Source organism: Phascolarctos cinereus, unplaced genomic scaffold, assembly GCF_003287225.1.
Source record: "Phascolarctos cinereus isolate Bilbo 61053 unplaced genomic scaffold, phaCin_HiC Scaffold_4;HRSCAF=312, whole genome shotgun sequence".
Taxonomy (NCBI): domain Eukaryota; kingdom Metazoa; phylum Chordata; class Mammalia; order Diprotodontia; family Phascolarctidae; genus Phascolarctos; species Phascolarctos cinereus.
The window spans coordinates 337,242,596-337,265,209 of record NW_027555847.1 but is presented as its reverse complement, the minus strand read 5'-3'; the positions used below and the strand labels follow the sequence as shown (position 1 = coordinate 337,265,209).

Below are 22,614 nucleotides of genomic sequence, written 5' to 3'. Positions count from 1 at the left end.
ATGCCAAGTACAGTTTGTTCTAGATCTGGTCAATAAAATAGATGCTGATACATCAAATAACCAAGTACACCTTGGAAATTTCATAGAAACAAGAAAGAAGAAGTGAAGCTTTAGCCAGAACACATAACCTATTGTTAGACATTCTCTCTGCCAGGAGACTGATTGACAGCTGCTGTAGTTAGCCCCCATTCATAAAAAGGGTTCCAGAGAGGATGCTGGGATCTATTGACTATTGAATCTTCCTCTGTGCCCAGCAAGCTGGTGGAATCAATAATGGGCAGGATCCCTTGACAGTCAAGCCACTGAGGGAATAATAGCATTGTTTAGAGGAGGGGAAAGTGTGCCTGAGTAATTTGTTGGTTTTCCCAGAAGGTAATGTGGGTTGAAAGAGAATCACGGAAAGTAATCCATTTAGATAGGCAGAAAGTCATTAGTAAGATTGTGCACCAACGGCTATTTGAAAAATTGAGTTACCATGAGATTGGAAACAGAAGACTTTTGTCACAAATAGAGTCATAAAGGGTAGGTCCTTCTCTGAGTACCAAAAGATATATGGTAGGGTTCCCCAGGAATCAGTGCTAGACAGAAGTACTGAAAATCCAAGTCAATGGGAAGAGCCTGTAAGAAGAATTTATGAAAACATGTGAGTGGGCAGAAAAATGAGAGCTGAAGTTTAAAATGTAAGGTAATATATTTAAGGAAATACAGTGTTGGATTTCAATCCTGGTCCTGACATTATCTGTGTGACCTTGAGTAAGTCACCACCTCTCTGGGCATCACTTTCCTCATCAATAAAATGAGGGAATAGAAATAGATGATCTCTAAGGTTCTTCCAAGTTCTAGCTCTATGAACTATGGATGTTGGGCTTTGGAGTTTTAGTCAACAAAAACTTACTGTTTCAGGCATTATTTCAAGTCCTGGGAATACAAAGAAAAGCAATAATGCAGTCCTAGCTCTCAAGGAACAAAGCTTGAGGGAGAGGGGCACTAGCTATAAATAAGGAAGAGACTAGGAAAGCTTCCTATAGAAGACAAGATTCAAGCTGAAGTTGTATTTTAGATTTAGACATAATTTTTTCCCTATTAACCAGGGAAAAAATTTAGCATTAATTTTTACAAGATTTTGAGTCCCAAATTTTTCTCCCTCCCTCCCCTCCCCCTCTTCCTAAAATAGTAGGTAGTTTGATATAGTTTATACATGTACTATCATGTAAAAATATTCCATATTAGTCACAGTTGTGAAAGAAGAAATATATCAAAAGTAAAAGAAAAAAAAACTGTGAGAAAGAATAAAATAAGTGAAAAAAATATGCTTTGATCTGCATTCAGTCCATCAGTTCTTTAGCCGGATGTGGATAGCATTTTCCTTTGTGAGTCCTTTGTACTTGTCTTGGATCATTGTATCGCTGAGAAGAGCCAAGTTATTAATAATTGATTATCACACAATGTTGCTGATACTGTATGCAATGTTTTCCTGGTTCTGCTCATTTCACTTTGCATCAGTTTGTACAAGTCTTTCCAGGTTTCTCTGAAATCTGCCTGTTCATCATTTCTTATTCCACACTTATTCCATTACATTCATATACCACAGCTTGTTCAGCCGTTCCCCAATTGGTGGGCATCCCCTCAATTTCTAATATTTTGCCACAACAAAAAGGTCTGCTATAAATATTTTTGCACCTGTAGGTCCTTTTCCCTTTTTTATGATCTCCTTGGGCTATAGACCTAGTAGTGGTATTGCTGGATCAAAGGGTATGCACAGTTTTGTTGCCCTTTGGGTATGGTTCCAAATTATTCTCCAGAATGATTGGATTAGTTCACAACTCCATCATCAATGCATTAGTGTCCTAATTTTCCCACATCTTCTCCAGCATTTATCATTTCCCTTTTCTGTCAAATTAACCAATTTGATAGTGGTGGTATCTCAGAGTTCTCATAAATTGCATTTCTCTAATCAAAAGTGATCTAGAGCATTTTTTCATATGCCTACAGATAGCTTTTATTTCTTCATCTGAAAACTGCCTGTTCATATCCTTTGACCATTTATCAATTGGAGAATGGCTTGTATTCTTGTAAATTTGACTCAGTTCTCTATATATTTGAGAAGTTAGGCCTTTAACAGAGACACTTGCTAAAAAGATCATTTCCCATCTTTCTGCTTTCCTTCTAATCTTGGTTGCATTGGTTTTATTTGTACAAAAGGTTTTTAATTTAATATAATCAAAATTCTGTATTTTACATTTTGCAATGCTCTCTGTCTCTTGTTTGGTCATGAATTCTTCCCCTCCCCATAGATCTGACAGGTAGACTATTCCCTGCTCTTCTGATTTGCTTATGGTGTCACCCTTTATGTCTAAATCATGTCAAAGGTCTGTCATACCTAACTTTTCAATATTCCATTTATCTCCTTAGTTTCTTTATTGTTTATTTTTTGGTTGAATTTATTGAGTTCTGAGAGGGGACAGTTGAGGTCCCCCACTAGTATAATTTTGCTATCTGTTTCTTCCTGTAACTCACTTAACTTTTCCTTTAAGAATTTGGATGCTATACCACTTGGTGAATATGTTTAGTATTGATATTATTTCATTGTCTATGGTACCTTTTAGCAAGATGTAGTTTCCTTTCTTATATCTTTTAATGAGGTCCATTTTCACTTTTACTTTGTCTGAGATCAGCTGAAGCATAATAGATTCTGCTCTAGTCCCTTATCTTTACTCTATGTGTGTCTCTCTGCTTCAAGTGTGTTTCTTGCAAACAATCACATTGTAGGGTTCTGGTTTTTGATCCACTCTGTCTGCTTCCATTTTATGAGAGAGTTCATCCCATTCACATTACGGTTATGATTACTACCTTGTATTTCTCTCCATCCTATTCTTTCTCTTGTCTGTCCTCTGTCTCCTTTCACTCTTTTCCTTCTCACCAGTGTTTTGTTTCTGTCTACCACCTCCCCTGATCTGCCCTGTCTTCTGTCAGTCCCCACTGCACCTTTAGTTGATCTCCATCCACCCTATTTCCCTGTCAGGTAAGATAGATTTCTATATTCAACTGATTGTGTATATGATTATTCCCTCTTTGAGTTAATACTGATGTGAGTAAGGTTCAAATGATGCTTGTTACCTATCCTCCCATCTTCCCCTCCATTGTAATAGATCTTTCGTGCCTTTTCCTGTGAAATAATTTACCCCATTATATTTCTCCCTTCCTTCTGCACCCATTGTACTCTTTTTTTCTCATCCCTTTTTTTTTGTCATTCTCTCAAATTCACCTTATACCCATACCCTCTGTCTATGTATATTCCTTCTAGCTGTACTATTAATATTACAATTTTCAGGAATTGCAAGTATCGTCTTCCTATGTAGGGATGTAAATAGTTTAGCTCTATTGAATCCCTTATGTTTTCTCTTCCCTTTTTACCTGTTTATGCTTCTCTTGGGTTTTGATATTGGAGGTCCAATCTTTGGTTTAGTTCTGGTCTTCTACTTATGAAAACTTGAAATCTTTCTATTTCATTGAATAACCATTTTTTCCCTTGGAGTATTGTAATTAATTTTTGCCAGCTAAGTGATTCTTGGTTGTAATCCTAGCTCTTTTGCCTCCTGGAATATCATGTTCTATGACCTATGATCCTTTAATGTTGCAGCTGCCAAGTCCTGTGTACTCCTGATTGTGACTCCCTGATATTTGAATTGTTTCTTTCTGACTGCTTGTGGTATTTTTTCCTTGACCTGATAGTTCTGAAATTTGGCTGTAATGTTTCTTGGAGTTTTTATTTTGGGCTCTCTTTCCTGAGGTTGACTGGTGGATTCTTTCAATGCCTGTTTTGCCCTCTGATTCTAGGACATCAGGGCAGTTTTCCTTGATAATTTCTTGAAAGATGCTGCCCAGGTTCTCCTTTTGATTATGGCTTTCAGGTTGTTCAGTGATTCTGATATTGTCTGTCCTGGCTCTATTTCCCAGGTCAGTTGTTTTTTCCATAAGGCATTTTACATTTTTCTTCCATTTTTTAATCTTTTGGATTCGTTTTATTCTTGATGTCTTATAGAGTCATTAGCTTACACTTGCCCAATTCTAACTTTTAAGGTGTTGTTTTCCTCAATTAGATTTTGTACTTTCTTTTCCATTTGGCCAACTGTACTCTTTAAGGAATTGTTTTCTTCAGTGATTTTTGTATCTCCTTTTCCATTTAGCCACCTCTACTTTTTAAGCAGTTTTCCAAGCTGTTGATGCTTTTTTTTTTCATAATTCTCTTGAACCACTTTAATTTCTTTCACCATTTTTTTCCTTCTACCTCTCTTAGATGATTTTTTAAGCTCCTTTTTGAGCTCTTCCATGGGCAAGATCACTTCCTATTTTTCTTTGGGGTTTTACCCATATATATTTTGACATTGTTGTCCTCTTCTGAGATTGTGTCTTGGGTCTCCCTGTCACCATAATAACTTTCTAGGTCAGATTCACTCTTTTGCTGTTTTTTGTTTGTTTATTTGCACATCTTTCCCCCCCCGCCCTAGCCCTTTTCCTTTCTTTTAAATTTGAGTTCTGCTTCCAGGGTAGAAGGGGTACCGTCTCAGGCTTCTTGTACAGTGGCTGCAGACCATGGCTATTGACCTGGTGTTGTGCTGATGTTGCCCTGAAGCCCAGGGTGACCCTTGTAAGTAGTGCTGTGCTGAGTAGGTGTTGATAGGATGTGGCTGGTGCTGCTGGAGACCATAGGGATCTGGCAGCTTACCTGGTGCTAAGGCTGGGGTCCTAGTGGTGGTGTCTGGCCTGTGTTGAGACTGGTGGGGTATTTCTGTATTTCCCTGGTGCTATGCTGAAGCACATGGAGATCTGGACTACTTTCTTGTCATGTCAGAGGATGTCTGTTTCCCTGGGGCTGCACGTGGTGGTTCTGGAGGCTGGAGGTGAAGCCTGCTGGTTCCCTTGGCTATGCTGAGGCATGTGAGGGGTCCTGGTGTCAGCATTTGCCTGCTCCACCACACTGGGTCTCAGGATCTCCTGAGAGTTTGCGGAGGTGGAGCTTGCTGCTGGCTTCTTGGAACACTTCTTATCCTGGAATATGCTCCCTTTTTACCTGAGTGAACTAAACACTTCTTGCCAATCTTCTAAGTTTCTTGGGCTAAAAGATTGTTTCACCTCATCTTTTTGATGGTTCTACTGTTTCAGGATTTATTCTGAGGCACTATTTTATGGTCATTTGGTGGTGAACATGGGAGAATTACAGCAATTTACTGCTTACTCCACCATCTTGGCTCCCAGAAGTCTTGAGCTAGATCTTGAAGGAGGCCAAGGAAGGTCGGAGGCAGAGGTGAGGAGGGAGACCATTCCAGGCCTGGGAGGTAGCCATTGAAAAGGCACAGAGTAGGTACAACCAAGATGGCAGGGTAGCCAGACAAAGTACAGTGAGCTCCTGTGGTGTTCTAGTGTGAGGGGTGGTGATGGGCTCTAGAATGTGTGACAAGCAAGGAACAAATTCAGAAGCAAGTGTGCATCCTGACCCTCAGAGCTAGAACTGAGTCTCAGCTCCAGCTTCCAGCCTGATCTGAAGCTTGTAGAGGAATAACCAGGACAGGAATGAGACATATAGAAGAAAGAACTGGAAAGGGAATGAATAGCTTGGCACAAAGGGTACAAAACCTTGCCCAAGCAACAAACTCCATGAAAATTAAAATGGGCCAGAGAAACTGATGACAAAGGCATAATAACACAAAGTCAAAAGACTAAAAAAAGAAAATAGAAGACGATGTAAGGTATCTCATATTAAAAACAATTGGCCTGGAAAACAGATAAAGGAGAAAAAAAATTAAGAATTATCAGATTACCTAAAAACCATGACAAAAAAAATAAGAGCCTAAACATCCTATTTCAAGAATTCATTTATCCAAGACAATTACAAAGGACTCATGATGGAAAATGTCATCCAGATCCAGAAAAAGAACTGATGGACTTTGAATGCAGATCAAAGCATACTATTTTCACTTTTTTTTTTGTAATTTTTTTTCCTTTTGGTCTATTTCTTCTTTCACAACATGACTAATATGGAAATATATTTTACATGATTGCATATATATACATAACATATCAAATTGCTTAATTTTTAGGAAGATGGGGAAGGAGGGAGAAAAACTTGGAATTCATAATTATGTAAAAATGAATGTTAAAAATTGTTTTTATATATAATTGGAAAAAATAAAATACTATTTAAAAAAAAGAAATCATTAAAGAAAATTGCATAGGTTTCTTAGAACCAGAAGGCAAAGTAGAAATAGAAGGAATCCACTGGTCACTTCCTGAAAGGAAACCCAAAATGAAAACTCTCGGGAACATCATAGCTAAAATCCAGAGTTTCCAGGTCAAAGAAAAAATACTGCAAGCAGAGAGAAAGAATTTAAGTATCAAGAACCTATTTCAGGTAGTCGAGTGATTCTGATATTGTCTCTCCTGGATCTATTTTCCAGGTCAGTTGTTTTTTCCATGAGGCATTTTATATTTACACACACACAATTTAGCAACTACCACTGTCAAAGAGTGGAGAACTTGAAATATGTCAAGGGCTTACAATCAAGAATAATTTAGCTGGGAAAACTGAGTATAATCCTACAGGGGGAAAAATGAATTTTTAATGCAATAGAGGACTTCTAAGCATTCCTGATGAAAAGACTGGAGCCTCCTAGAAACTTTGACGTTCAAACACAGGAGTGAAAAGAAGCATTAAAAGGTAAACATGAATGAAAAAATGAGAAAGGACTAAACAGGGATAAACTGCTTATATTCTAAAACAGAGAAATGTGCTTTCTGAACCCTATCATCATCATCATCATCATCTTCACAGAGGGAAACTAATTACACAGAAGGACATGGTTCTAATTTCATAGTCTTAAAAGAAGAATGGAGACAGAGGGGGAGAAGAATATACACTGGGGCAGGAGATGAAAGTTAGGGAAAATTATCTCAAATGCCTTACAAAGAGGAAGGTGTAGAGGGTGAGGCTGACACAAAGCTCACCACCATCTGCACTGATCAAAGGAGGGAAGAATACACACACAGTCACACATATTTCATTCAACAGGGAAATAGGAAGGAAAGGGAAGAAGAAAGAAGGGAGAAGTAAAGGGAATATAGATTAAGGGAGGGATTAAGCCTAAGTAAAACAAATTCTAAGGATGTGTGAAAATATTTATGGCTCTTTTGGGGGTAGCAGAGAATTGGAAACTGAAGGGGTGCCCATGCCTGAACAAGTTATGGTATATAAATGTGATGGAATGCTATTGTGCTGTAAGAAATGATGAAGTGGATGGTTTCAGAGAAACCTGGGAAGATATGTATAAACTGCTGCAGAGTGAAGAGAGCAGCACTAGGAGAATAATTTATACAGTGAGAACAACATGGTAAAGACAAACGACTCTGAAAGCCTGAGGAACTCTAACCAGCGTACTGACTAACCACAATTCTGCAGGACTCATGACGAAACAGAGAAGTGAAACACTCAGAGTTGCAGAATGAAACATTTTTTTTTTGACATGATCAATATGGAAATTTGTTCTGCTTGCCTATCCACGTTCATGACAGGGGTTTTGTTCCTCAATGGAGACGGCAGTGGTGGTGGTAAAGTGAAGGAAGGAAAGAAGGCAGGTTTTTGCTGATTGAAAAAAAAAATTAATTCAAAAAGAAAAAAAAAGGCAAGGAGTTTGGAGATTGAGTGGTATGTGTTAGGAACAGCAAAGCAGGTCAGTGTAGCTGGATCCTTGTGTACATGGAGGGAAGTAAAGTATAAGAAGCCTAGAACAGGAAGGGACTAGGTCATGAAGGAAGGGAGGAAACTAGTATTTATTAAATATCTGCTATGTGCCAGGTACTGTGTTAAGTGCTTTATAAATATTATTTCATTTGATCCTCACCACAACCCTGGTGCTATTATGATCCCCATTTTTGCAGATGAGGAAACTGAGGCAGACAGAGGTTAAGTGACTTGCCCAGGAGCTCTCAGCTAGTAAGCATGAGATCAGATTTGAACTTGTCTTCTTGACTCCAAGCCCAGCATTCTATCCCCTGTGTTACCAGCTGCCTCTGCAAGTTTCAGTGTCAAACAAAACATTTTACATTTTATGTTGAAAGTAATATGGAGCCCCCTGGAGTTTACTGAATATGGGGATGACATGAAGAGACCTGTGCTTTAGGAAAATCACGTTGGCAGCTGAGTGGAGGATGGATTGGAGTGAAGAGAGAATTGAGGTAGGGAGAATGACCAGAAGGCTTTTGCAATAGTCTAGGTACAAGGTGATGAGGGTTTCTATCAGGCTGGTGGCTATGTGAGAGAAGAGAAGGGGGCACGGAGGAAGATGATGGAAAGGTGGAAATAACAAGACTTGACAATAACTCCAGTGCCTCCAAATACGATCAAACAGAAAATCCTCTGCTGCTCAGAGCCCTTCCTCCCCTCGCACCTTCTCCCATCTTGCTCCCTCCATGTGAGAACCAGGGGCTGTGGTGTCCCTGTCGTTCCTCACACAAGAGAACTACCCCTCCTCAGTCCAGGCCTTCTCACTAGCTGTCGACTTCTCTCCCATCTCATCTCAGTCTCCTGGCTTACTTCAAGTCCCGACTAAAATCCCACCTTCTACAAGAAGACTTTTCTAATTCCCCTTAATCTTTAGCGTCCTACAGGTTGATTTTCTGTATATATAGTTTGTATGTCTTTGTTTGTACATGGTTGCCTCCCTCATTACACGGCGAGCTCCTTCGGAGCAGGGCGTTTTGGATGATCTTTGTACTCCTAGCGCTTAGCACTGTGCTTAATAAATGTTTGTTGACTTGACAACAGATTGGCTGTATGGGGCGTGTGAGTAGAGGATGATACAGAGGTTACAAGCCTGGGTGGTGCCCTCAAGAGCAATAGGAAAGTTGGATAGACAGGAAGAGTTTTTTTGGGGGAAAGATGAGTTCAATTTTGGCTATGTTGAGTTTGGGATGCCTATGGGGCATGTAGTTCAAGATGGGTAACGGAAGACTGGAGAACTGAAAAGTGCAGGGCTGAAATGTTCTGAGAATACTGATAACTGAACCCATGGAGCAGAGTGTAATGGGAAAGGAGGGCCTGGGTAGATCCTTTGGGGACACCACAGTGCACAGTGACCTGGATGAAGAGGCAGCAGAGGAACAATCAGACTGGTAGGATCTAGATATAAAGGGAGAGCGATCAGCATTGTCAAAGAATGCAGATAGGTGAAGAACAGAGACTGAGAAAAGGCCATTAGATTTGGAAAGGTGATCCCTAGTGACTTTGGAGGGAGCAGTTTCAGTTGAAAGGTAAGGCTGGAAGCCAGATTGAAGTTTTAGAAGACTTAAGAAGAGGGAGGAAATGGAGGCACTGAGGGTAGACTTTCTCATTTAGCAGAAAAGGGGGAATAGAGATAAGGCTGATCATCAGCTGGGATGGTCATACTGAGTGAGGGTTTTTTAAGGATGTTTGCAGGTGGCAGGGAAAGAGCCAGTTGATGGAGAGAAACTGAAGGTGAGAGAGAGAATAGGGATGCTAGAGGGGGCAATCTGCTGGAGAAGACGGGAGGCACTGTGGTATACAGTACCTGGAATATAATGTCATAAAGTTCTGGCTCCTACAACTCAAACTAGAAAAAGTACAGAATTCATCAATTAAATAACACCATGAATATTCTTGAAAAAGTAAACAGACTTACTTGTTCACTTTGAATATTCTATACATTATCTCAAAAAGTCTAATAAGCTCTATTCTGTATTGGAAATTGAAGGGATGTCCATTAATTGGGGAATGACTAAACGAGCTGTGGTATATGATTGTAATGGGATATTGTTGTGCTACAAGAAATGACAAGCAGGATGATTTCAGAAAAACCTGGTCTTACATGAACTGATGCACAGTGAAGTGAACAGAACCAGGAGAACATTGTACATGATAACAGCAATGCAGTTTGATGAAGAACTGTGAATGACTTAGCTGTTCTCAGCAATACAATGATCCAAGACAGTCCCGAAGGACTAATGATGAAGCATGCTATCTGCCTCTAGAGAAAGAACTGATAGTTTGAATAAAGACTGAAGCATATTATTTTTCACTTTCATTTTTTTGAGTCTTCTCATACAAAATGACTAATATGGAAATGTTTTACATAATTGCACATGTATAACCTATATCTGATTGCTTACCATCTCAGGGAGGGAGGGAGGGATAGAATTTGGAACTCAAAGCTTTGAACAAAAATGTAAAAAAAAAAGTTTTATTCTGTGATCTCTTTAAATTTTTAGACTGAAACAATTGTTTAGGGTATCTTGAGGAATTTTCAAATGATTTAAAAACCTAAGGTGTGGCAGCTTGGCATAGTGGTAAGAGGGCTAGCTTTGGAGTCGGTCAGACCTGGATTCAAGTCCTGCCTCTTGACACAGACTGGCTATATGACGGCAGGCAAGCTAGTTAACCTCTCAGTCCCTGAGGTAATTCTCTAAGATGCTAAATTCCAGAGGAGTCACCCATTTCCACAGATGGAAGGGGGAGGCCACACCGGGAATTCCCCACACCAATGAAATCATAGCCCACCCTCTACACCCCCCCCAAAAAACTCTTTAAACATTTTAAAACCAAAAAACATTACTCATTCACCCTAAATCTCATTTAGCCTAAGAAAATGATTATTTCTGAGGCTGCTATAAAATTCAAAGAGCATTAACTTAATCTACTGGCATATTAAGGATTTCTGGCCTCTTTAACTGAAAAGTCACCCACTGCAGATACACAGACGAACCAAGGAAAAAAAGATTTCCAGACATTTATTTCTGGAACTGTACACCAGGTATTAAAGTACAACAAATACAAAATAATGCTCAAAAAAATCAGTGTTTATGTACAAATATTAAAGTCAATGCAACAATAGCGACTTCCTCTTGAACATCTGATACTAAAACTTGTTCTGATTGTCACTAATTTATCTCATACTCATAGGGTACTTATTTCAAACTGGGACAATTGGAATCACTGGTTGTCTAAAAGGAATATTAATACCTACCATATTTTAACAATATAACTGCTAAGAGTTTCCTTTTAGTGAAAAATTAGGAACTTTTTAAAAAACATAGTAACCATGTCAATATTTTTATAAATTATTTTCAATTCCCATTTGTAGACAATGTGCTTGTAACTCTGGGCAAACAATCTCCTGGTTGGTCAGACTTATTCATTAGTTTACATTCAAAGTTGAGATATTTACTAGAGACTTTGGTTAAATTAAATAGTATCACTATGCTCTACTAGATCTGAAGTTCTCACACATTTATGACCCTCAATTTAAAAATTTTTTAAAAAAAGGAAACAATTGCACAATTCTTTGACCTAATTGTACACACTTCTGTATTCTTCAGCAAACAGTATTGTACATCCTTCAAGTAAATTCAGCAGTTGACCATGACAAGAGGAAAACTAAACATTTTAAAAGCTAGCATGGAAAGATGAAATATGACTAACAAAAGAAAAGTATTGCTATCATCACAGCACCAGTCACACTTCTAAATGAATCAGCTGTCCTCGTCGGATTCCCTGTACACCAAGATATCCACCAACACTGCAATTGCTCATCATGGATTTTTGGTTTGTTCATATGAAAAAAAAATGCGGCAAAGAAAAAAAGAATTCATCACAGTTTGTTATAAGAATTGTGCTTCAACAAGTAAGAATAAAGGCAATAGAGTTTCTTCATATAATTGCAGCTCAGCTTTCTTCATGCTAACTCTTAAACGCAATTCTTTTAATAAACAGTAACAAATTCTCCATTAAGATGCTTAAAAACTGAGAGAAAAATAGATAAGTCCAGCTTTAAAAGGAAAATTCAATAAATAGCTATTTTACATGGATAAAGTCATAGTGGTACAATTTATGAATGTCACATCAAGCATGCACAAAAATGGTACTATACATGGCAGAAGTAGTCAGAAAATATTGAATTAGATATCTAAAAAGATATGCAGAATTTACATGTATATACAAAATCTTGCAAATTATTGCCTCATTTTAACAAGGAATTAAAAGTAAACGTTACCAGCTAGCTAGCACTCCCCGAGAGGCTAAAATCAGATTGGCATTTAAAAATCTATTATACTAGCTGGAATTCATTTTTCTCTCATATACCATTTTCTGGATTTTGGTCAAAAATCTTTATTAAATAACTAAAGTGTCCATTCAACTTGCTGACAATCCAAACTTTAGATAAGAAACTAGACTGTCTCCATCTACATCAAGATCCCAGCAATGCATAGATAAACTGAATATATTTACTGCATCAGCTACTGAGAATGGGCATGTTCATTTAAGTGCAACTGGTATTAGCATTCAGTCATCTTTGTGTAAATGATTTTATACAGACCAGCCACTGTAAACCCAGAGTTAAACTCAAATGCATAACAATGGAAGATTATGGCCAGTATTTTACTAAATCACATAAAATGTTTTGATTTTTAACAAAAGAAACAAGGTACAAAGTTTAGCACAAAAACACAGCAACAAGAAGCTGACAACTTGGCTAAAAATGTCACAGAGTACAACACAGGGCCCAGGCTACCCGTTATTACTGTGTACTTACAAGAATTATTATATATTTCAGATGTAGGTTAGTGAACTGATTTTAAAGAAGTTACCATTTTAACTACTTTTGTCCACTGTGCTAAACTAATGCTGCTTATGGTAGATGTGCTACTCCGGCATAAGCACTTCAAAAAGCAATCTTCATTTCAAATGCTGTAAAGAAAAACAGGACTGTGCTTCATCCAAAATTAAGGATGTCAATGCAGTTTACAGTTTGTATAATAAATACCCTCCCTTTGCAACACTATGGTATAAGTTCACTAAATCCTACTAATTCAGCACAACCTTGAAGCGCCCTATACTTACAAATATCACTAATGCAGCCAAACTTTTAAGGTTTTATACTCAACGCAACTAGTGGCAATAAAAAATGGTGTTACTAAGACAGTGCAAAGAAAAAAAGTGAAGGAATTCTACTGCATTTCAACTAAAGACATTTTTGTCTAATGTGTGAAAGTCGTGATGTTTATCATGTACTAATATTGTACTACACATTGTTTTAATCTGCCCTGTAAGTTGATGGGTATGCATGTAATAAAAAACAAAATCACCAAACACAAAGTTTCTGAAGATGACTTTCACTTACAATGCATTTGGAATAAAGTAAAGGTAAAATTGACTCTAAGATGCATTTGGACATCTAAATTTTCCAATAATTAAAGTGGCAAAGTACCAGATTTGAGATAGTAACTCTTATTTCATTTTCCAGATGTAATTTAAGCCCCTGAAAAGCTTAAATATACTTCAAGGTTCTACTGCATTATGTGTAAAATCTAGACGGTGCCTCCTAAACGTAAAGTTTGAACTGCAGTACTCCAAACAACCTATGAGGTGTCCTCAAATGTAACCCATGTCCGAGTAATATCCTAGGCTCTGCACGCTGTGCCTTTGTATGTCAACTGCCTTAGGATAGTTTAAGTAACACAATAACCTGTGTAATCTGTTATATTACAATTTTGGAAATTTTGGACAAAACACCATCAAACACAATTATCATGAAGCTTCAAATTTTAGCCTGTAAGTTAAGTACACAAAACCTCCTGGCATGACTCATGTGTAAGGTAGCCAGGGCCTAGAACTTCACAGTCTCATCCGAGCAGGGGTCTTCTTACGTCTCACACACAGCCCCTTGTGCTGGCTTCCATAAAGATGGACTTGCTGTTTTGTAAACCGAAGTGCTCTAGTTTAGTATCACATGAGAGAAGTTTCCATTTAAAAAACATCCTTGCATGTTTGTGCAGTTTAAATTAAAGAAACCTGCCCCTGCTTTTATTTAACTAAAAAATAAAACAACAAAACAAAATGAAACAAAAAAAAATGCTACATCGCACAGGGATCAGGATTGGTACCTGTAAACATTGTTATTCCACTGCATCCATTACGGCAAAAGGAACTGACTCTAAAAGAAGCCACCCCATTCAGCTCAGACCTTCGGTGCTGGTTTTGAGATGGTGGCCCCTGTCTACAGGCTTTAAAAGAAAACACAAAACAAAACAAAACACGAAAAGAAAAAAAAGAGAGAGAGAAAAGCAGAGCTTAAAGCTGCGCCACAGAGTTCATTCTTAGTCCCAAACTCTGCTGAACATCATAGTTCATTTCCACATTTATGGATTGAAAAATGAAATTACTCTTGATAAATCAAGATATAGTTCTATACATACAAAGACATCACTGATGTCATAGTGAAAAAGGTTCAAACTTCCAGTGAAAGACTAAGCAAACCTGATAGCTCCCATCAAGTTTACTGGTACTGCAGACCCACTGTTTTTGGAGTTTGCCATCGGAATCACTCTGAGTGAAGGGCAGTGTGTTGATGGAGAGTGTGGGAGCTGATGAAACCATTTGTCTCATTTGCAGATAGACTGCTGAAGTCAGCCACTGAGACAGCCATTTTGGCACTGGTGATATGATGCGTGTGATTTTCAAAGTCCACACCCAGATTATTTACAGAAACATCATTTATAAAAGATTCAGGGACAGAAATGCCCATTTTTAATCTCTTTGCTGGTCTTTCTGACTCTTCACCGCAGATGTTCATAGGGTTTAGCTCTGAGTGATAAAATCCAGTCTCGAATAAATTAAAACAATCACTTTCACCATTGCTAGGCAGGTTAAGTAACTCTTCTGTTACAACAGGCACATGATTTACTTGTCCCCGGGGCAAATTGCCCAGTGGAGGAAAGCTGTCATCGAGGCAATTCACGTCTGTAGAGTTGCAGACGGTAGCGACACTATTGGTCAATGCTGAAAGAGAAATGGAGAGAAATGATTCTATTTCATCTTCCTCAGAAAAGAAGTATCACAAAATTTTGATTATCTAAATGTGTATCTAAAAAGATAAATTCAAAGCTGACTGTACCTGTCAAGTCGCTGGCAGTGAAGGAGTTCAGAATGCTTAGCTGCTGGTCAGGAAGAGGCTCGGTCCGGTTAGACGTTAAGGCTGAAGAATTTACTGCTCCTCCAAGAGCTTCTGTTTCATCTACCAAACGATCCATATAGTCCCTAGACATGCACATTCATATTTCATTACTGATCATGAATATATAGTAGAATTAAAACATGAAATTACATACATTTACACAGATAAGGTATAGCTACATCAGGATGAGTAAGAGCCGCACATCTCAAATACTTACGTGACTCCAGGATGATGGTTATATCGTTTTTTCCCAAATCTTGTTTGTTGAGCAAAATAATCGTAACGTTCTGATTTCTTCCACATATAGTAGAATGCTACACATTCAGCAACGGTTCTAGTTCTCACCTAAGAAAAGTGCATTTGAAAATGTCAATCTTTGGGAACCTTTCTACCTTAACAGGAAATTCTCTCAAATGTTAGGATTGGAAATTTTGCAGTCCAATTCTCTCCTTGATAAAAGGAAGGAATCCCTTCTAGATCATCCCCAACAAATGTGTTTGAATCTCTTTTTGAGAAGCCTCTGTCTGAATCCCTTACAGTGACATGGAACAGTGCCCTCAATAGCTCTAACTACAAGTTGGGTAAAGACTGAAAACTGCTTCCCTGTAACTTCCATGCACTGGTCCAAGCTCTCTCTTCTAGGGCTACCCAGAGCAAATCTAATCCTTTGCCCCCAGAAGAGTTCCTGGAATATCTGAAATTAGCTAGCATGTGACTTATAAGACTTCCGCCCCTCCCCCACCCCCTTCACTCTTCTGGTTGCCTTCTTCTAGATATACTCATCTGGTCAACCAAAACACATTCCCTACTAGTGTCCTTGATTTTCTGAACCTACTTGTAGGATTTTCTACTTATCCCTATTACACTTTACCTTGCTGAATTTGGTCTATTATTCCAGCCTGCTGAGATCTTTCATTTAGTCATCCAACATGTTGATTGACCCTCCCAGCTCTACATTATCCAAAAAATAAGCATGCTATCTTTATCATCAATTAGGATGTTAAAACAGAATTTCGGGTAGAGGGCTTGTTTTTATATTGTCAATGCAAACATGTTTCTACTAATGGCTATTTAATATTTGCATATTAACCTGCTTTGGTCAAGGGAGTTTCCTCACCTAGGTGTTTCCTAAAAGAATGACATCACATGTTTCCAGTCCCTACCCAATAACTGTATCTTCAAATGTTTAGACTTCAAACTACAAAGAACTCATTTCTCTTATTACCAATTTGGAGCATTCAGAAATACAGTTTTAGCTGTTAGACTGGACACCTGTGATTTCAATCACGTAGAGAACTCCCAGGTGAGGAAACTATTCACCAATGCAGGTTAGTACCTTTGGTGCAACCTACAGGCTTAGAAAGTTGCCTAGAGCAACTAGGGCTAAGTGATCTGCCCAGGGTTACAAAGCAGGTAGATGTCAAACAGAGGAAGGGCTCGAACCCACTTTTTTCCTGGCTTCAAGGCCAGCTCTATCTCCTGTCCCAGAAGGACTCTGCATGGTTGCTGATAATTTGTACCACCTTTTTTTTTAAATGGCTGTCTCCACTGCCTAATATATTTGTGTCAAATCCCTATGTATTTTGGATATCAGACTTACAATGGCTTCTCCATTTTAGCTGTACTGATTCTACTCATGGAAAAGTTTTGTTTCTTTTTATAAAGCATAGTCAACATTCTCTATTTTGTCTTTTGTAATCACCTCTTTCACTTGTTTGATGAATTCTCTCCCAATCTCACCATTGTAATAGGCATCATCCTCCACTCTCCTCTAGTTGTTTTTTTTTAACTTAAGATTTAAATTTTAGAGTTAAGTCACATCCATTGTGATATATGGCAAACGGTACCATCTAAACCTACTCTTTCTGTCAAACTGCTTTCTAGTTTTCCCAGCAGTTCTTGTCCCAGGAGACTACCTTACCCTCTAAATGGTTTGTTCTCTTAGGTTTATGGTATATGAGGCTGCTGTATTCTGCTTCTAGGTCTTCTTATCTGGTCTGTTCCAGTGATCTACTTTTCTACTCTTTAACTAGTAACATATAGTTTTTATAATTACTGTTCTATAATTTGAGATCTGGTAATACGAATGCTCCATTCTCTTCCCTCCCCATATGCCTTATTTTCCTTGAATTTATTAACTTTTCATTTATCAACCTTGCTATGGTAATTTGTCAACTTCTAGAAATCATCAACTTGGAATAACATTACATCTGTGGATTAGCTTAGATATCATTTTTTTATTATGTTGGCAAAACCTAGCCATGAATACTGAATATGGTTTCCAATTATTTAGGTATTCCCTTATTTCTAAAGCATTTTATAGTTCTACTTATATATGTCCTAGGTATCTTACCATACTAATTTCCAGATATTTGATGCATTTTGTTCTTATTTTTCATGGAATTTCTGTATCAGTTCTTTTTTGGTTTTGTTAACATTATATGAAAATGGTGATGATTTGTAGACTTGCTTTTTACCCTAATTTTATTGGAGCTATTAATCATCTCTATTAGTTGTTTTGTGGATATCTTTAGCATTTTATAAGTAAAATATCATACTGTCTGCAAATGGGGTTAATTTTCCCTTCTCTTTGCTGATGTTAATTTCTTTAATTTCTTTATCTTGTTAAAGCTAGCCTTTCTAATACTATGTCAAATGATAGTGGAGAAAGGGACATTTTTGCTTTTGTCATAAACCTACTAGGAAAGCTTCCAGTGTTTCTTCATTGTAAATAATGCTAGATCTTGGCTTTCAGTATATGTTTTTGTATTAAAGGGCCCTTTCATGTCTATGCTTGTTAGGATTTTTAACATAAATGAGTGCTGGATTCTGCTGAAGGCTTTTTATAAATCTATTGGCATAGTTTTGTGGGTTTTATTTATATGATCCATTAAGCTAATATGGATCATGGGATCATAGATTTGGAGCTACAAGAGATCTTAGAAGTAATTTGGTCCAGCACTCTCATTTTATTTAGGAAAACTGAGGTCCATAAAGTTTTAATGATTTGTCCAAGGCCACATAGTTCATAAGGGGCAGAGCTGGGATTCAAACCCAGATCCTGACTCCAAATCCAGCATTCTTTCCACTGAATCATGCCAGCTTCTTAAGTATTTTCCTAATGTTGAACCATCTTTTCATTCCTAATATAAATCCAATTTGATTATAATGAATAATTTTTTGGGGTATATTGCTATAACTTTTTGGCTAAAATGTTACTGTCAATATTAATTTGTGGTATTGGTCTATATTTCTCTTTCTGTTTTATCCCTTCTCACACTGGGCATCAGGACCTTATGTAAATCATGAAAAGTCAAGGCAACAAGCATTTGTTAAACACCTTCTATGTGCCAGCCAATGTGCTGGGGATACGAAGAAAGGCAAAGGACAGGCCCTGTCCTTAAGGAGCATATATATAAGCATTAATTTCACTTTTAAATATTTTCTTGTTATTTTTACTACATAACCTTCCTTAGGTTTCCTTTCTCTGAAGTTGCTAAGGACTAAATGTAACGAAAGAAATTTAGTTTTTCTTTCTCTTGATATCTTACAGATGCTATCACTCTATACTTTGTCCTGTTTTCAGTGCTTCAACACTCATGATCAATTTTGTGGTATGATTTCCTGACGTATCTGTTAATGGATCTGTGCTCTCATAGACATGGGTACTCCCTCCAACCATGTAGTCTGCAAACCATTTATACATATCTGTTACGTGGTACCCTTGTCCAAATTCTCCCATAAATCTCATGAGGCATGTATCCAGTGAGTTACAACCCTTTCTCTTGAATTGTGTGGCTATCAATGGGACATGAGGAATATCTATTATTTACTCCTCAATTACTTTATGTGACCAACTAATCTTTTTTTTTCTGCTTATCCATTTCTTTGATAACTTCTTTTATGTGAACTGTCTTCTGTACAATTCTTTATCTGTAATGTACTACTGTGTATTCACTACTACCATATACCCTTCCATTGCCCTTTGGGTCCGGACCTTCAATTCTATAAAAGTCATGGTACTCCACAACTAGCCATTAAACACCATTAGAACAACATAAGTGTTAAAAGATGGGCCTCTGTTTCAGAGAAGCTTGAGGTAATTAAACGAATGATACAATTTCCCAAAGTCAATCTGTCCCATTCTGGACCTAACTTATAATCAATTTGCAGTGTTCAAGATTGTGTATGTGTGTATTTATGTATGTATTTGTCTAGACACAGATACTACAGATACACACACATACTGACAGATGACCTGATCTTCCTATTTTTTTTTTCAGTCTCTCTACAGGTTTTTCAGTGATACCTTTCCTAGATGAATTCTCCCCATTCCCTCCTTTGTTATTTGTTATTACTTTGCTCTTTTTAGCACATTTTTCACTATTCTGAGACAATGTTGGGAAGCTGCTTAGGCACACTTTTTCATGTAGCCATCTTGTTGGAAATTCAATATTAGAGTCTTTATGTCAACAATCAAGTTCAAAACTATTCAAGTATAAAACCTGCCTATCAAAGTATTTCAGACGCCTGCCCTTCCCACAGAAAGCACAAAGTGACCAAGTTATACTAAATTCTTTACAATCTGGTTGGCAAATGTCTTTCCTGTAATTCTACTAAGAGGGGAAGACTTAAATACAAATTAGATTTTACTATATGTGCTATTTCCTTTACAAATCACTAAGATAACATATACAAAAATATTTATAGTGGCCTTTTGTGGTGGCAAAAAATTAGAAACTGAGGGGATGGATGCCCATCAACTGGGGAATGAAGTGATGGAACATTGTCATGTTACAGGAAACGATGAAGGGAATGCTTTCAGACAGACCTGGAAAGACTTGCATCAACTGCTGCAGAGTGAAGTAAGCAGAACCAGAAGAACAAGCTACATCATAACAGCAATATTGTAAAGATAATCAATTGTCAAAAACTTAGGAACTCTGATCAATGCGATAATCTACCATAACTCCAAAGCACTCGCAATATAAAATGCTATCTCCATCCAGACAGAGAATAGATGAACTACATGAAGTCTGAAACTTATTTTTTCCCTTTATTTTTCTGCTTTCTTTTCTTAGAACGTGGCTAATGCAGAAATTTGTTTTATTTGACTTAATATGTATGAAAGGTATCATATTTCTTGCCTTCTCAATGAGTAGGGGAGATGACAGAGGGAAGGAGAGAATTTGGAACTGAAAATAAAATGAAATAAACCCCAAAATATTAGGATATGGCTCAGGAAAGTTTAATTATCAGTCTTTCAGGAAATAAAGAGCTCACTGTTGAAGATCATCTGAGACTTATACATGGCCAAAAGTCCTTGGCTGATTAAGGAAATAAGGACTAAACATCAGGTACACCTCCTGGAAATACAGAATAAGTTCTGAATACTAAAGCTTATTTTACTATAAATGCAAACACGGAAATATATGTGAAAACAATATCTGTGCTTTTGATGACTTTAAGGGTGAATAGGTTGTGACACCTACAAGTGAGTTCTCCTGGAGGTGTTTAAAGAAAAATCAGAATGTAAATGATAAGGAAAAATAATCAGTTGTTCCTTTTTTTCTGTTCTTGGCACTGTCTTGATAAATGAGTTCCTTGCATAGATTTTATATTACTAAACTCCTTCTCTGGTTCAATTTGCATAATATTTACCTTATTCTTCTGTATAAGATGAAAATCTTTCCCATAAATCAGAAGGGCATGCTCGAAATTTCTGCATTCTTCTTCTGTCCATGCTGTCATCTCTTCTGGAGAATGATCAAAACACAAAAAATTATTTATAACAAATTATTTTGTGTGAATTACTGATTCTCAAAATATTTTTTCTATAAAAAGTTATAAAATCCAAGTTCCCAAGAGAGAAATCCTATCTTTTGGCATATTTTAATTGAAAATCTTTATAGCTGACAGTCATGAAATATGTTAATGTTAAATTCTGGGCATATACACTTGCCATTATTTCCTTATGTAATTCTAAATGAAAGTAGGAGAGAATTATTATAGCTCAGCAAACCAAATCATTTTGCCAAATTTTGCTTTCATTTATTTCTATAATTCTCACTTGTGGACTTCAAACAACGAACAAACATTACAACAATTCGTGTGTGTGTGTGTGTGTGTGTGTGTGTGTGTGCGCGCGCGCGCGCGCGCGCGTGTGAGATGGGGGGATGGCCTGTCTTATTAGTCTGATACAAATGGTAAGATTCTGATTAGGGATTCTATGTCATCTCTATCTATACTGAATAAAACATAATCATTAACACCAAATGTAATGGACACCTACTGTACGTGAGAAACCATAGTAAGACTGAAGTTTAAAAACATAGTTCTTGACCCCAAAGGACTCGAAACACTAATAGTTACAGAAGTCAGAATACCATACAAACAAGGTGGTCACCAATTTTACAATACTAGGTAATTAAAAGGCTTGAACACAAAATGTGAGAGGCAGTTACAGAATCAATAATCTCCTAAACTTCACATTTATGTCCTCAAGATTCGTAATCTTATCAATCAATCAATTAAACATTTATTAAGTGCCTTCTAAATGTCAGGCATTGTACTAAGAACTAAAAGAAAAAAAAAGCAGAAAAAAGGAATGAGACCTAAGGAATGAATCTTGTAATCACATAAAAATACATAGCACATAACACAAATACAAAGAGAGAGAAAGAGAGATTGAGAGAGATAGATTTGGCAGGTCAGGAAGACAGAAAAAACAATCATATAGAAATACTGACTAAATTAAGTTCTACTTTCCCATGGCTATTTATGATGGCAGATTAAAAAATGTGAGTGGGGACACAAGGACAGTGTTTCAGACTAAGCTTGTTCAGAGAAGGGCTGTTTTTTGGTTTGTCTTTGTGTGAACAGTATATAGAAGGATGCATTGTATATAGCAAGCTTAATATATGCTTGTTGAATTAAATTCTCTGTTCTGTCTGGGAGACAGAATATACTCACTTTCCTCTCTACTGCCTAACATTTTCCCCTTGAATTTTAGTTAGTACTGTCACAGGGACAACATGATTTGATTCACACTCACACTCATTAGGTGCTTACTTAAGTGCACTGTTCTGTGGAAGACAGAAAGTTTAGATAAGACACAGTACTTGTCTAAAATGAAAAAAATCAAGCAGCAGAGGCATTTCACTAACTCCCTCAGGCATCACTTCCACCCCTGGGACCAGCCACTAAAACCAGTACATCCTGCTCTACCTGGGTTTAGAAGATGAGCAATAATAAACCTAGCAACTGATGGCTGATTCTGTGAGTCAAAAATTATTTGAAGCTCTTTCAAAGAGCTTGTCACAGGTTAAACAATTCAATGGACTATCTCTAATAGCTAGAGTTTTAACAGCTGATTTTTATATTTTCTCCAAACATGACATATTGCTTAGCATTACTGTGATGTTGCATATTTCCAATGGCACTGAAGGCACACACATTCCATTTATAAAATGTAAGCAAATTCTGAAACAATTTAAAGCATGCAATGTAAAGCCATTTTCTAAGTACATATGAAACAAAACTAAGCAATCAATAACGGTCATTTTATCACAGTGCCATGATTTAGCTTTTTTTG

At 37.3% G+C, this 22,614-nt stretch overlaps 1 protein-coding gene across 4 annotated transcripts in view; it reads right to left on the bottom strand.

Moving 5' to 3' along the window:
• Positions 1-10,781: 10,781 nt before the first annotated feature.
• MIER3 (MIER family member 3) overlaps positions 10,782-22,614 on the bottom strand; it is a 33,653-nt gene continuing 21,820 nt past the window's right edge. For all 4 annotated transcript variants that reach the window (XM_020997451.2, XM_020997433.2, XM_020997405.2 and 1 more), the window contains exons 10-13: positions 20,682-20,776; positions 15,238-15,365; positions 14,961-15,103; positions 10,782-14,845 (exon numbers count right to left, since the gene is read on the bottom strand). In XM_020997451.2, coding sequence (XP_020853110.1) covers positions 14,388-14,845; positions 14,961-15,103; positions 15,238-15,365; positions 20,682-20,776 — 824 coding nt within the window. In that variant the 3' untranslated portion in view covers positions 10,782-14,387. The remainder of the gene's footprint in view (positions 14,846-14,960; positions 15,104-15,237; positions 15,366-20,681; positions 20,777-22,614) is intronic.